Raw genomic sequence first — 16,321 nt, 5'->3', positions numbered from 1 at the left:
TTTTTAAGTAAGTAGCCTTCAGCTTATCTATTTTTTTGAGGCCTGTCTTCTTCAGATGAATCCACATGTTTTCCAATCCGTAAACAGTCATATGGGTGTTTCCAGGGAGAGTTTGCCTATGGACTTGATATCATTTATGGCTCTCATTGCGGCGCCGGCTCTGTAGTTTATGGGGCATGTGAATACTGTTCCCTGTGACTGAAAGGTAACACCTAGGTACGTAAAACTGATGCATGACTTAAGCGGTGTCTCTCCAACGTAGAAAGTGCCGGGTCTTCCTCCTCTTCTGAATGTCATGGAGACTGTCTTTTCTTCATTCAAGGACAGGTTGCTTTAGTGCCTGAGGGATTGGAATGCCACCAGAGACTGGCAAGACCACAACCGTCAGCAGCCAGTCATAGAGAGAGGAACACAATGAGGACTGCCACGCCCTCACCAGCGGAAGCAGCCAGTCGTAGAGAGGGAAGTTCAAATAGGAATGTCACCGGCAGAGGGCGAGGAAGAAAAAGAAGAAGAAAACAAAGGCTACACTTTAGCCGAAAGGGGAAGACGCAGGAAATGTCATCAAGAGGGGAGTGAAAACAATGAACGTCCCTTCGTGTTAGGGGCAATGCACCCAACAGGATCGAGACTTCGAGCAGGAGAGCAAACCACCTGGCTTTATGTGGGACAACTCCATCAAGACGCCACAGAGGAGGAAATCATCAGACTCCTCAATGGACTGGGAGCAGCGGGAAAAACAGAGTGCGATGAGCTGGAAACAAAGGGCCGCCTAAAGGCCTTCAAAATTGGGGAGACTTTTGGCTTCCGCGAAAAAGCCATACAGTCAAAACTATGGCAAACAGGAGTGCTGGTGAGACAGTACCTTTTTTGGAGTAAGAGACCTGAAGCTGCCAGGTTGTAACACCATTCACAACAAACTCAAATTAAAAATATTAAACTGGAATATTGAAGGTCTTAACACAGCAATAGCATGTGTTCAAGATAATTTTTAGACCTTATGATATAGTGTTACTGAGGGAAACATTCCTTACAAAAGACTGTAGCAAAGTAAACATGGATTACGTGATCAATGTCATGGTGGAACAATGCCCAAAGGGCAGACCTAAGGGCGGCATCACATATCTCATCATGAAAATTTTCTCACCCTTCTCAGTCTCCCACAAATCAAGATGCTCTCTAGTAGTAGTGACCACCACCTGTGTTCTTATATGTGTGTACTTTCAACCTGAGCTCACAGCAGTAAATATTATAGAGCAAATCAGTTTGTGCTTGGATACTACCACTCAGGACGAACCAGTCATGTTGGCAGGAGACCTGAATTTCCATGTGGAAACGACAGATGTCATGAAGTACTTGGAAGATGAAGGTTTTGCACTTATCAATAATAAAGCAAACCACACTTATTTCTATGCAAGCACAATTGACCTCATATTTGTGTACTCCAAGCTTTAACCACTAGAACAACGCAACATCCTGGAAGTGGAAAGGAAACACCTACCAGTGGAAACATCACTACAACTAGAGAACACAGTAAAAAAGAAGCCGAAAAATCAAGTCAAGCTAAGCAGGAAGGCAGACATATCGACACTGGGCAGTGTCGACAGCAGTACAATAACAACATTGCTGCAATGCATCGTGCTTAGAAGGACTCACCCTAAAGACAACTCACACAGTAGACATCGCAAAACGGAAAGCTAAGCCGTGGCTCAACAATGAATGTTATGTAGTCAGGCAGAAAGTCATATAGCCAGAAGAACTCAATCACAGGATGACTTGGACCGTTATGGTAAGCCGAGGAGAGAGTATAGAACCAAGATTAAGGAAGCGCAAAAGGGTATTCTAGGAGGAAGAGGAAAAACGTCTAATAGAATCAGCGAGACAGGGACTGTACAAGGCTCTTCAACCGAAGCTACCAAAATTCCCAGGGAATATCCCAGTGGAAGTGTGGGAAAGACACTTAAGCTCAATCCTTCAGGCTGACGACACATGTCCGCCGGCAAGAAGCCCCACAGCAACTCCAGCCCCTATGCAGGAGATTGAATTTTTCACAGAAGAAGAAATAATCCACAGAATTATGAGCACAAAGAACAATAAAGCATGTGACCCAAACAACATCTTTAACGAGCACCTGAAAACTATGCTCCCTGTACTAGTGATTCCTTTCACAGCGCTCCTCAATGAGTGCCTAAAACGAGTACATTTAAACGTGATAGTACTGTACAAGGGAAAACGTATCACAGCTGACCCGAACGCGTACAGGGGCATTGCACTAGAGAACACTCTATTCAAGACCTTTACAACACTACTGTGCAAACGTCTTAGAGATATCATCTATGAGAAACTCCCCGATTCACAGTTTGTTTCAGATGTGGGAGATCAACGACACAAGCTGTACACTGTCTCCAAACCGATATAGAAATGGTCATAACGAACCAAGGGGGAAAGCTTCATGCAGTTTTCATAGACTTCACCAAGGCGTTAGACACAATCTTGAGGAATCGGACAATATTGCCTTTAGTGAAGTATGTAATTGGTTTGTAAGTAATGGGTTATCACTAAATGTTAATAAGACCCAGTTCATGCATTTCCAAGTAAGGAAAAAAGTTGCAGATCAATTAAGTATTACATTGAATGGTAGCGAGTTACTACAAGTTGGGTGCAGACATTGACAACAGTCTAAAATGGTCTGAACATACACTCCTGGAAATTGAAATAAGAACACCGTGAATTCATTGTCCCAGGAAGGGGAAACTTTATTGACACATTCCTGGGGTCAGATACATCACATGATCACACTGACAGAACCACAGGCACATAGACACAGGCAACAGAGCATGCACAATGTCGGCACTAGTACAGTGTATATCCACCTTTCGCAGCAATGCAGGCTGCTATTCTCCCATGGAGACGATCGTAGAGATGCTGGATGTAGTCCTGTGGAACGGCTTGCCATGCCATTTCCACCTGGCGCCTCAGTTGGACCAGCGTTCGTGCTGGACGTGCAGACCACGTGAGACGACGCTTCATCCAGTCCCAAACATGCTCAATGGGGGACAGATCCGGAGATCTTGCTGGCCAGGGTAGTTGACTTACACCTTCTAGAGCACGTTGGGTGGCACGGGATACATGCGGACGTGCATTGTCCTGTTGGAACAGCAAGTTCCCTTGCCGGTCTAGGAATGGTAGAACGATGGGTTCGATGACGGTTTGGATGTACCGTGCACTATTCAGTGTCCCCTCGATGATCACCAGTGGTGTACGGCCAGTGTAGGAGATCGCTCCCCACACCATGATGCCGGGTGTTGGCCCTGTGTGCCTCGGTCGTATGCAGTCCTGATTGTGGCGCTCACCTGCACGGCGCCAAACACGCATACGACCATCATTGGCACCAAGGCAGGAGCGACTCTCATCGCTGAAGACGACACGTCTCCATTCGTCCCTCCATTCACGCCTGTCGCGACACCACTGGAGGCGGGCTGCACGATGTTGGGGCGTGAGCGGAAGACGGCCTAACGGTGTGCGGGACTGTAGCCCAGCTTCATGGAGACGGTTGCGAATGGTCCTCGCCGATACCCCAGGAGCAACAGTGTCCCTAATTTGCTGGGAAGTGGCGGTGCGGTCCCCTACGGCACTGCGTAGGATCCTACGGTCTTGGCGTGCATCCGTGCGTCACTGCGGTCCGGTCCCAGGTCGACGGGCACGTGCACCTTCCGCTGACCACTGGCGACAACATCGAGACCTCACGCCCCACGTGTTGAGCAATTCGGCGGTACGTCCACCCGGCCTCCCGCATGCCCACTATACGCCCTCGCTCAATGTCCGTCAACTGCACATACGGTTCACGTCCACGCTGTCGCGGCATGCTACCAGTGTTAAAGACTGCGATGGAGCTCCGTATGCCACGGCAAACTGGCTGACACTGACGGCGGCGGTGCACAAATGCTGCGCAGCTAGTGCCATTCGACGGCCAACACCGCGGTTCCTGGTGTGTCCGCTGTGCCGTGCGTGTGATCATTGCTTGTACAGCCCTCTCGCAGTGTCCGGAGCAAGTATGGTGGGTCTGACACACCGGTGTCAATGTGTTCTTTTTTCCATTTCCAGGAGTGTATTTTGCACCTCCACAAAAAGCTCAGCAACATTCGCTGTTCGTATTATTTGCACTGTATGTGACCGAGACACCACAAAAACTGCTTATTTTAGTTATTTCCATGCATTATTGTTGTAGGGCATAGTTTTCTGGGGTAATCAGCCACCATCAAAAAAAATATTCATTGCCCAAAAGAGTGTTATTAGGATAATGAGCGGAGTCCAGCCTAGACAGTCTTGTAGGAACCTTTTCAGAAAATTAGGGAAACTGACAACTGCATGCCAATACATCTACTCCCTGTTATGTTTCATTGGTAAAAATGGACGATCGTACAAAACCAATGATTCATACCATGCCCACAATACCAGGAGGAAGATGGACCTCCATTATGAATCAAAAACCTTACTATTGTACAAAAAGGAGTCCATTACATGAGCTGCAAGGTGTTCAATGCTCTCCCACCATCACTGAAATTACTTATGCACGAGATTCCCACATTTAAACAACAGCTCAGACAGTATTTATTAGACAATTCCTCCTATTCGGTAGAAGAATATTTCAGTAGAGTTAACTGTAATTGATTTTTTCATTTACTAATCTGATGTGCTATTGTGCATAACGATACTCACAATCACTGTTAATATTACTGTGACTTTCATTTAGCTATTAAGATCTACCATATTTTTAATGTAATTTTTTCTATATCTATTAATGTGCATTTTGTCTTACACCAGATATCCTCTTGCAAGAGGTACTTTTACGTATTCCTTTTATATTATTTGTAATAATTTTGACACGTCCTACATTCATGCGAATGTCTCAGAGTATTGGATTTATGGGATATAAATAAATAAATAAATAAAACAGATCCATTCTAATGAAGAAACTGGAAACTGCCTTAGGTCCAAGACATTACCTGTTGCCAGTCATTAGAGATCTCCATGACTTATGTTACGGACTGTTGAAACTATAACTGGAAGAATGCGACACTTTCCATGTATTGCAGCTTGTGGCTAAGTAGCTTCCAAATATGTCGATTGCATATTGAACTGATTAACGTCTAGTTAGTATCGACGATGTAGTGGCACAGATGTAAGTGAAATTTGCGTCATGTATTGAAAGTACAGTAACTCATAGTATGCTGGCAGTTAGCAGAACGTTACCAAATTTCATAACTTTAGTTGAAATATTGTTTTTCTCGCCAAACGTAAATCAATAATCCTACATGTTATTACCTTGTGTTACGGAACTATTGTAGTTGGAATGCAGCGAACTACCATGCTGCATTAACCCAGTTTTACAGAAAAAATCAAGGTGCAGAAGTAATGCAGAAATAGAGCGTTCAGCATACTGTGAACGATTTAAAAATCAGGCAAATGGGGCTGTTAGCGTGGGCTGTTCGGTGAGAAGAATACGTAATTAATAAATAAATACATTGCTGTGACACTTCACAAAATAACTAAAAAGTACATAAAACTGAAATTTCACTGCATCTACGACGAGCTGCACACCACCGTGATCGATTGAAGGGAACTCTCTTTCTTGCCTGTCTCAAAACACTGTGGAGCAGATGCAAATCATTTAACTGACGATGATTGGTTCTATTTCCGGAAATATTCGAATACCAGGGTTCAAAAGCCGAAGGCTAATTCTCAGATTACAATGGAAGAATTATTTTAAAAGTCTCCTGATTTACTGGGATGTTCGAGTCGTTGCTACCAATGACTGTAAAATTTACTGAATTGCTTTCACCGCCAAACAAGGGCGTCCCAGCAAGGGATGTTGGAGGTGGCTTAGAGCTAGGAAACGAAAAATAGTTATTTTCGCAATCGAGAGTGAGAGACGTGTCTATAAAATATCAGTTTGAAGAAATCCGCATGTGATTGATATTTACCTATAGCAAGTGTATCTCAGATTCGTTCGTCTTGAAATCTGAAAATCCATTCGCGGCTATTCTCTTTCCAAGCAAAATGCAAGGTGGTTATGGTTTCTGCGAGCTAAAAGCAGCATTGCACATTTAATACGCGATTTTTTCCCCTCATATTACCAGCTACTGTAAAAAATACGCACCGGTATTAAAAAGATGAATATAGCCAGCATCTTGTGTATCAGAAATTTACGTATATACCTAAGAGCAAAATACAATAATATTTACACACCGGTAACTTACACAAACTGTACCTTCTCAGTTTTAGTAAATTATACGTAGGAAAGGGGGGGTCTACTTATTATAAAGTGGCCGCATTCGTATGTTTGCTAATTAATAAACACTTTTTCAATGATTTTGAATTTTATTATGTAAGAAAATGTTTCGTTTCCTCTACCCCCACCACCTTAGACGGTGCGTGTGTTGTTGAAAATTCCTAGCTCGGCTAATTTGTAGGCACTTAAATGACCAGTGAAAATACAGTAAGCATCCAATTATTTTCTCGTGAATAGTTTCTTCCGTTTTAAAATGAGCTGCAGTAGCAGGACGACACAATATATCAGCACGATTTTCGCCGAGAGGGGAACATTTCGCTAATCAAAGACTCGAAGCAATCGTTAAATAACTTCGCACTTAGTATTTTTAAGTTGACTTAAGTTCTGACTTGGACCGATTTACGCTGTAACCTAATTTCGTCAGTTCCAGCTGAATGGACAAGAGCTACGTATATTCCGTGTCGGTGGTATGTGCGGTCAAAGGTAATTTCCAAGAATGATTGCCTGTCGAAGTTGCGGTGACCAAACGATACATATCGAATGTGCGATCGTAAATCGATCATGCGACTCTAGTGGCGGGCGTTGTAATCAGTTATTTGTGATCATCATTTTTATCTCTTTCCCGTCGTTCCCTTAGTTGCTCTAAATTACATACCTCCGCGAATTATTTGTGAGTTTCTAGGGAATCCCAGACGATTTATGTGGTTAGTGAGTGGGATGTCTGGTGTTCTTGACGTTTCTACGGCGGATTCTCTCATATGGAAAAATCTAACTCCATGTTTATCCAGTGTAGAAAATTGTTCGACTTTTTGTCGCAAATATGAAGTACTACTGGACGAGGAAGGAAGGGACTGTGTACAGTGTGGCGCCTCGAAGGGTGTAAAACTTCGTAAGAACAGTTTCGTTGCTGAAATACCGTTTACAATTTCATTGTGGACAGTGCGGAAAACGAACGAGTATCAAGAAGAATAAATGGTTCGACTCTTCCAAATTATCCATCCAGACCACCGTAATGGACTTTCACATGATTCCAACACCGACAACGAGTAAGGTAAGTCGCCTCCTTAGCAATTAAAAGTATTTTTGTAACGCTCTTCTTTTGTCGTTGCTGTAGCGGCCACCGTAAACATACTCATAACGCTCGCCACCTGAGTCGCATGATCGATTTACGATCGCACGTTCGATATGTCTCTTTTGGACCCCGCCACTTCGGTAGGCAATCACTCTTTGAAATTACGCGGTCAAAGACTGCTGAATCGGTGAGGAATGATAAAAGGTTGCAGACGGGACTGCAGCGACGCGCAATTAATCAGCCGCCGTCGTTCTCTTTACATACTTGATATTAATGCGAAAGACAATATATCTGCTGTAGTTCCCATAAATCTCACCTGTACGGCTGGCTTTCGCGGCGCGGGCGCTGCAGATCTGCAGATGCCTCCGACGTCTGTGTCGTGTCTCGCGGAGGCTGCTGCCGGGCAACGGCCTAATTGTCAGCAGTCTTTTGTTCACAGCCGTGAACTCGGTTAACGAGAAACGCACGGAAAAAAACAGTACAGGTGTCAAGCATTTACGACTGACGTCAAATAACTGTAGCATCCTAAACATAGTTCTCTTTACAGCAAAGTTTAGCTACAATGCATTTTCTACGACTTTCTGAGCCCTTTGACGGATCAATCCTTCTGATACTTTTAACCTGCAGGTTCTTTCCTTTGATACTGAACTGACAGTAATACTTGCATCCGAACGTGTAATTCAAGCAATAAAATGGCTTTCCTTGTTCCTTTTGAGTGCTGATTTTCAACTCTACCACGTACTACTATCGTATAAGGTTACAATATTTCCTTTTGTGCAGTTAAAAAGTACCTATTACGTCCCTGTACGAATCATTTTTTGTTTAGGTTTTGATAGGAGGTGAGGGTAGTTTTGTGAAGATTCTTCAAGAAGAAAAGTCTACATTTTACGGAAGTACAGTATAAATGTAATTCAGTTTGTGGCTTGCCTTTTGCGCATATCCAGAATCCGACATGGTTATGGCAGAGAGAGGTTCGGCCTATAGGTCTATTTATTTGTTGGAAGGGGGAGGGATGGAGGAAACGAGACATAATTTCTTACAGATAAAACTCAACATCAATTTAAGACCGTTTATTGATTACCAACGAAGGCCTGCTAATGTTACCACTTCGTGATAGGTACGGAGAGAGAGTGGTTCATATGCTATTTGAGTATATTATTTTGCTGTAAGACAGCCAGATAATATGCGAATACTTCCTGTAGAGCCTGTTCACATTTGCAGTAGTTTTGGATATTGGCTGGTAACACGAATTGAAAGTACAGTATTGACTTAGTCATGTGGAACTAAGAATCATGTGGCATTTTCAGTTGCAAGAAGAATAACGAACCAATAGTTTTCAGATATCTCGACAAAGTCTGTGGGGTGCAGTTGCTACTGCTGTAAACAGGTTATCTATTACATCTTCTTGCTTTCTTTAAACAATACCTTCATCTGTGTGACATTTCAGGATGCAAATTCAGTTGCCAAACATATTTTTTTAGTTTTTTTTATTTGCTTTTTTTTCGTTCTAAACAACTCGTTACAAGCAGGAGCAGATAGTTCCTACGCCGCAGGTGTGTTTCAGTATTAACAGTTAACCGTATTTACATTGTCGAACACATCACAGTGGGGGAATATCAGTTTCCTCGTGACCCGTACAGTGACACAGGGACTTGGTATGCGTTTCGTTTAGCACAAGGGATTAAAAGCATAGGAATCTACTGCTGGGTAGAGGTGTTTAAACCAATTGCTCTATCGAATCAGAATATTTTTTTCCCTGAACTATGCGATCGCAAACTATCTATTGCAGAATACCACGAACAAAGTTTCGCTCTAGGCCTCCATGTTGGGTTTGTTTTTTCTCTCTTGACATTGTAATAGCACGAACTTTTACATGTAAATCGTCTTTTCCTTGTCCCATAGCTACAAGTAGTAGTAGTAGTAGTAGTAGTTGTTGTTGTATTCATCGCCGGCCGCGGTGGTCTAGCGGTTCTGGCGCTGCAGTCCGGAACCGCGGGACTGCTACGGTCGCAGGTTCTAATCCTGCCTCGGGCATGGGTGTGTGTGATGTCCTTAGGTTAGTTAGGTTTAAGTAGTTCTAAGTTCTAGGGGACTTATGACCTAAGATGTTGAGTCCCATAGTGCTCAGAGCCATTTGAACCATTTGTATTCATCCGTGGGTAAGTTTTACAGGTATATTGCACGTGTCACATTACTACAATTTCAGAACAACGAAGACAGCATAATTCATACCTACAGGCAGTTACGTATTATATGTCTAGAAGGCAATGGTGGGACAGGAGGTAGCCTTATAGTGGAAACTCTCCCGGCATTTGCCTGAAGAAGCCTAACTTAGGGAAACCACAGAAAATCTAAACCAGGCTGGCCAGATGAAGACTATATCTCCAGCCTCCAGAATACATGGCCAGTCTGTTTAAAACATTGGTACCTCTGTCGGTTGTTGTCGGTAGAAGTAAATTAATATAAGTAAGAGATCATTTATAAAGATTTCCACACACTGTCAGCCTGTTTCAGAGAACTGAACTGTAGTGTAATTGGAATGTAGCTAACTGCTACGCTGCGTTAACTCAGTTTTACAGAAAAAAAAACGAGATGCAGAAATCACACTGAAATAGAGGGATTCAGCATATTTTGAACAAGTTACAAACCAGACAAATGGGTACGTTAGCATGGGCTATTCGGTGACAAGAATAACTGAGAAGTAGATAGAATGGCAATATTAAGGTACCTACGACGCGTTGCACATCACCGTGTTACATTACGGGGCAAGTATTGTTTTAGCTGTCTCAAACACTGTGGAGCAGATACAAATAATTCAGCTGTGCTTGGTTCTATTTTCGGAAATATTCGAATATCAGAGTTCAGAAAAATGAAGGTTAATTGTTCTCTGACTATAAGAAAATTCTTTTAGGAGCATCCTGATTTACTGAGCCGTTCGTGTCGTTGTTACCCACGGCTGCAAAATCCGTTAAATTGGGCGTCCCAGCGAGGGATAGAGGAAAGTGGTTGTAGCAAGAGAAAATAGTTATTTTCGCAATTGAGAGTGAGAGACCTATCCATAGAGCATTCGTATTAGTTTCAAGAAAGCCGCATGTCATGTATGTTTACCTGTAGCAAGTGTATGTCACAGACATCCGTCGTAAGCTCATTCGCCGCTATTCTCTTTGCGACTGAAATACCAGGTGGCTCTGGCGGCGTTGCACGATTTTTTCCTAATTTTACCAGCCAATGTAAAAACTTCCTACCGCTATTAAAAATGTGAACGTAGACGGTAGCCGTGTGCATCAGAATTTCATCTATCTAAGAGCAAAATAACATTTACATACCAATAACTTACACAATTTTTTACTTTCTCAGTGCCAGTACATTATAGGTATTAGTTAGGCCTGGTTATTATAAAGTCGTCGCTTTGGAATGTTTACTGATTAATAAAAAGTTTTTCAATAGTTCTGAGTTTTATTTTCTAAGAAACTATTTCCATTCCTCACCCCAAACCAGAGCGTAAGAGTACTGTTGGAATTTCCTTCCTCAGCAAACATACTGTCGTAACCACTTAACTGGCCAGTGGAAACCTTGGAAGCTTTATCTCATTACGAATAGTTTTTTTTTCGTTTTAAAATGACTTACAGTGGCGGGTCGACACATTACAGCGTGGTTTTGGCTGAGAGTTCGGTAATCTCTGACTCGAGCCAACCATTAAAAAACTTTCGTTCTTAATATCTTTAAGCTGACATCAGTTCTAACTTGGACCGGTTTACGCTGTAACTTTCGTCAATTGCGGGTGAACGGACAAGAGGTACGTACTTTTCGCGTCGTTGGAATTTGCGGTGTTCTGTATGCTCAAAGACTCACGAAACATGAGGAGTGATAAATGGCTGAAAACGGGACTGCAACGAAACGCAATTTAATATCACCCCGTCATCGTTCACAGTAAATGCCTGACATCAATGCGAAGGGTTTCGTGCCTCGCAGAGGCTGCTGCCGGGCAGTGGCCGTATTGTCTGCAGTCTTTAGTTGTCAGCTGTGAATATGGTTGATGAGATACGCGCGGGAAAGATTAACACTCTTACAGTAGCCCCCAAACGGAACTATTGGCGTCAAGCATTTTCAATGTTTTGTTTATTTTTTACGTTTTCCACATTTAGTTGTTGCACAACTAGCAACCTCTTTTATATGTGCATATTTTCACGAACGTTTATTAAAAAGCTGTCGCAGTTGCAGTACTTATGTTTGGCGACTAGTTTCGAACCAACTGGTTTAATCTCAAGCATGACCTACTGAGAATGCAACGAAAGCGCCTGGTCTTAATAACGGATGGCAAAAGATGCTTTACGAAGTAGTCGTAGGTGGCTGCCAGAATTAACATGTGCCTATTTAGCAAGTCAGAATCAAACAGTTTGATACCGACTTACTAAAGAGGTACATGTTGAATCCGATAGTCAGGTACGATTACTTTTTAAAGCGTGTAGAGCCATTTTGATATTCGTTATTAAGATCAGGCACTTTCAGTGCAGCCTCAGTAAGTCATGCTTGAGATTGAACCGGTTAGCTCGAAACTAGTCGCCAAACATGTGTACTGCGACTGACGGATTTATTAATAAATACTTCGCGACTTTAAATAATGGAAACATCCACAATGAAAGCCTCTTTTCAACAGTGTTTCGAAACAATGAATTTTGTACATCTTCTGACTATTGAAGGATCAGCCTATTACGTTAATCTGTATGTTCTTTCCTTTGATAATGTACTTGTCTTTGACGAACACTTGCAACCAAACGTGTAATGCATGCAATAAAATGACTTTCGTTGTTTTCTTTTGAGTATTGCTTTTCAACTATACCACTTATTACTGTCGTATTAGGTTACAATATTTCATTTAATATAGTTAAAAATTATTACATTTATGAACTTCTGGTTTCAATATTGAGAAGAGATGAGAAGTTATTTTGTGAAGACCCTTCAAAAAGAAAAAGTCGAGGATTTTACGAAAGTACGGCGTAAAAGTATTTCAATTTTTGGTTTGTCATCAACGTGTATCCCGCATATGAGATGGTTAAGGGATAGGAGGATTCGAGTCATATAAGCTTGTTGGAAAGGTAGCGATGGAGGAAGCGTAATCTCTTGTAGACCAATATAGGACTAGTACCGCAACCACTTTGTGATTAGTAGGACTATTTGCAACCTATGATGTTCGTAACTGAGAGAGGGTAATTTTCATGAAATTTTTACATGTTATTTTCCTCCCAGTTAAATTATTTTCAGATGCGAATACTTTCTATAGGGCCTATTCACATGTACAATAGTTTCTGATATTCGCTGATAAGAGAAACTGAAGGTACTAATTTAGTAGTGTGGAACTGAGAATCATGTAGCATTTTCACTTGTGAGGAGAATAGCTGCGAAATAATTTTTTCGCAACAAAAGGTTGTAGGTACATTTACCATTGCAGTAAATAGATTATCTACTACAAGCTTTCTTCAAACAACACCTAGGTCTGTGCAGCATTGCAAGATGCGAGTTCGGCTGCTGAACGTAAATTACACGGGTCAACAGTTAAAATGCTTCGGATATAAAAATATCTATTTCTTACTGATTTGAGGCCGCTGATAACGATTATGACATAAGCTTTTGAGGGTTGGTTCGTGTGTCGAAGTAATATGTTATAGTCGGATACTGCCATGTGCGCAAAATAAGCATTCGTGACAACAGCAATTGTCTGCTTCTTTAATAAACATCCATTTTTTGGCCGTTAGCTATATCGTTGATCTTATTGCTAGCACTATTTAAGGTGCGTTTACACTGCGATTTGTATCGGCACATGTATGAGATACATGTATATACGACTTTGCGACATGTATCGCGACTTGTATGAGTTGACAAGTATCAACCTCATACATGTATGAGCGTGCGTTTACACTGGTTGATATGTATCACTGTGCGATAGCTTCCGACGACGATTTGGAAGTTTTCACATTTTTATGTGCTGATACACTTGCTCTTTTGGAAAATGATAGGAAGAAAAGGCGGAGGAAGCGTAGATGGTGGCACAGAGAGTTTCTCGCGAATTAACGCCATATTTTAGAAATTATGTTAGGATGAGTATGGAGGATTTCCGCGGTTTGTTATCACTTGTGGCTCTTCTTGTGTCCAAAACCAACACAAACTTTCGGGAAGCGATTCCACCAGAGGATCAGTTGGCAGTAACACTCCGTTTTTTAGCCACTGGGGATTCCTCGTAAAACGAAGATTTCATGACAAAACATTTGCATTGTCGCGCGATTGCTAATGCCGACGTCTCACACACGATTGTCGGCATCCGTTGTCAACATTATCACGCGAGGCCGCCGGAATAACAGCAAAACATTGATATACGTGCCAGATGCATGAAAAAATTATTTAATGTATGACATACTCTGATATATATAAAACTTTTACCTTCACTTCTTGGGATAAAACTTGCACAATGGCCTCGCAAACACGAAGAATAATGTTGCATATGGCACTTTTTGATATTTTATGCAGATACATTAACGTCGAAACGACAGTCGGCACCTTCAAAACTCAAACAGCCGCCAAAGAGCCTGGTACTACGCATACGCTAATCGTCGAAATAAGCGGCAGTCGACAAGACGACAGGAAATGATAGTACTGCGCATGTGCGAGTTCTTCAAATGTCGCTCATACATGTCGCGTATATGGCCAAAAAGCGATATACAAAATGTATACGCGACATGTATGAGCTCGAGGGTCCGCATACAAGTTCCGTGAATTTTTGTATGAGGTGATGTATCGCGACATGTCAAATTGACATGTCGCTCATACATGTCGCGATACATGTATCCCAGTGTAAACGTACCTTTAAAGGTACACTCACAAAAGGTACGACGAGTGGGAGGAAATTGCCAAGGCATTTAACGTGTCAAGGAAGGAATGTGAGGACAAGTGGCATAATTTAAAAAGCCAATATAGTCGCGAGTTAGCGAAACGGAAGAGCAGCAAAGGAAGTGGAAGTGCTACAAGCAATGTGTACCACACTTCATGGTATGCTTTTGAAAGTATGCAGTTCATAAGAGACAATTACAAACCACTCTCTCATAGGAGCACACATGAAGTAGTACCAGTAAGTAAATTTGTTATATTATTTTATTAATCATATATTTGGCAACATTTTTTCGTGCTAATGCTTTACATAATGTGAATATTTACAATTTCACTGAAAAACATGATTCTCCATACTGCTATGGTTTGAAGTCCTGAATACTGCAGAAGAATAGAGCATATTACTTTATGTCATCATTTAACAATGATGTGCAACTTATTTTCCATACTGCCATGGGATGGAGCCCTGAATACTGCAGAAGTATTCAGCATATTCTCTTCTGTTGTCATTCAGCAATGAAGTTCTTCGGCCAGTTCTGGGCAGTGGCTCCAGCACAGTAGGGGTTTCCCTCCAGGACCCAGGTATTACGTTGCCATCATCTCCCTCTCTGTCGTATGTTCCTGCTGGACAATAACTTTGAGATTTTCTGTTTTGAAGAAAATTATGTAAATAAACACAGGCTAGTGCCACCACTGTAGCTTTCCCCGGACTGAGAAGCATTTGCTTCCTCAGCACTCTGTAAACAGCACTTATAATCCCAAATACATTTTCTATTACTCTTCTTGCCCTGCATGCTCTATAGTTAAAAATACGTTGCCAACTATTTTTTTCATGCAGACCTGGAAATGGTTTCACAATATTTTCCTCTAGGCCAAAGGCTTCGTCAGCGACGAAAACATATGGAACAGGCTTGCTCCTACCAGGAAGAGGAGTTGGTGGTGGTATATTTAGAGTTTTTGTTTCTAACATTTTGTAAACTGTGGTGTCTTTAAGGACACCACCATCTGAAATCCTCCCCTGCGTGCCAACATCAGCGTAAATTATTCTATAATTAGCATCAGCAATTGCTAGCAAAACAATGCTGAAGCGCTCTTTATAATTAAAATAAACTGTTCCACTGTTGGGTGGTGCCACAATGTCAATGTGCCTCCCATCTATAGCTCCCAAACACCTGGGGAAATTCCATTTTTCTTCATATTCTTTGGCAATTTTCAGCCATTCCTCTGCAGTAGCAGGAAGCTGGAAAGAAAATTGTTACTCTTTTAATTTAATTTACGCATGGACACTCAAAGAAATTCTAAATACATTAAGATAATTTGATTATAATGTATGCATAACATATAGCTCACTTTGCCTTAGAAATGTGTTATGTATTTTAAAGGTCATGGAAGCCCCAGCCAGAGAAGGAGATGGTGAAGGAGAAGGAGAAGGAAGCATTAGTTTCCCTTTCGACGTCACAGAAATGGAGGAGGTGACATTTGCCACGCCCCCAGAAGACATTGTGGAAGTGGAAACCACTCCACTCATCTCTGTGCCTCCACATGAAAGTGGATGTGCAACCGTGTCACCCTGTACCACTCCAAGTCCGAGTGGAAGTGGTAGATCAAGTGCACTGAAGAGAGCCAGGAGAGACCTGGATGAAGACCGAGAAGGTCTTTTACAGACCTTAAGAAAAGTTGGCGACAATTTAGCAGGCAAGAAAAGGGACCAGTTTACCCACTTGGGTGACTTGGTCGCCAATAAACTCAGATTTCTGTATGAAAATGGCCATACTACAATTATGGCAAGACTTGAGAACGGAATCTACAGATGTTTGCAGGAGGCAAACGATGAACTAATAAATGCAAATGCAACATAATTTATGTATTCTTTAAAAACATGTATAAACGTTGAAATATGTATGTAATGTGCTGTCAAGTACTATTTAATAAAACTAAATACAAATTAATGTTGTTGGATATCTTTACTGTGAAGAAAGTGTCCTCAGAAATTGTGATATTGTATTACTGAGTGAAGCATGTCAGTCGATCCAAAGAACTAAAAGCTAACCCATTTCAGCAAAATTTGAGAAATTTAT

The 16,321-nt window shown here is 41.8% G+C and overlaps 1 protein-coding gene across 1 annotated transcript; it reads left to right on the top strand.

Moving 5' to 3' along the window:
* Positions 1–478: 478 nt before the first annotated feature.
* On the top strand, positions 479–16,102 carry LOC124622819. The gene is made up of 3 exons (XM_047148611.1): positions 479–897; positions 14,244–14,484; positions 15,626–16,102. The coding sequence occupies exons 1-3, from the start codon at positions 479–481 to the stop codon at positions 16,100–16,102; spliced, it is 1,137 nt and encodes a 378-aa protein (XP_047004567.1).
* The last annotated feature ends 219 nt before the right edge of the window (positions 16,103–16,321 follow it).

The sequence above is a fragment of the Schistocerca americana genome, chromosome 7 (genome assembly GCF_021461395.2).
Source record: "Schistocerca americana isolate TAMUIC-IGC-003095 chromosome 7, iqSchAmer2.1, whole genome shotgun sequence".
Taxonomy (NCBI): domain Eukaryota; kingdom Metazoa; phylum Arthropoda; class Insecta; order Orthoptera; family Acrididae; genus Schistocerca; species Schistocerca americana.
Note: the sequence above shows the minus strand (reverse complement) of the source record. Positions and strands in the feature narration are given on the sequence as shown.

Bases quoted from the DNA above. Each gene is read 5' to 3' on its own strand.
- LOC124622819 (XM_047148611.1), top strand. From the start codon at position 479: ATGTCACCGGCAGAGGGCGAGGAAGAAAAAGAAGAAGAAAACAAAGGC. The intron at 898-14,243 runs GTTGTAACACCA...CACTCACAAAAG, and splicing joins AAGAGACCTGAAGCTGCCAG to GTACGACGAGTGGGAGGAAA. The intron at 14,485-15,625 runs GTAAGTAAATTT...TGTATTTTAAAG, and splicing joins GCACACATGAAGTAGTACCA to GTCATGGAAGCCCCAGCCAG.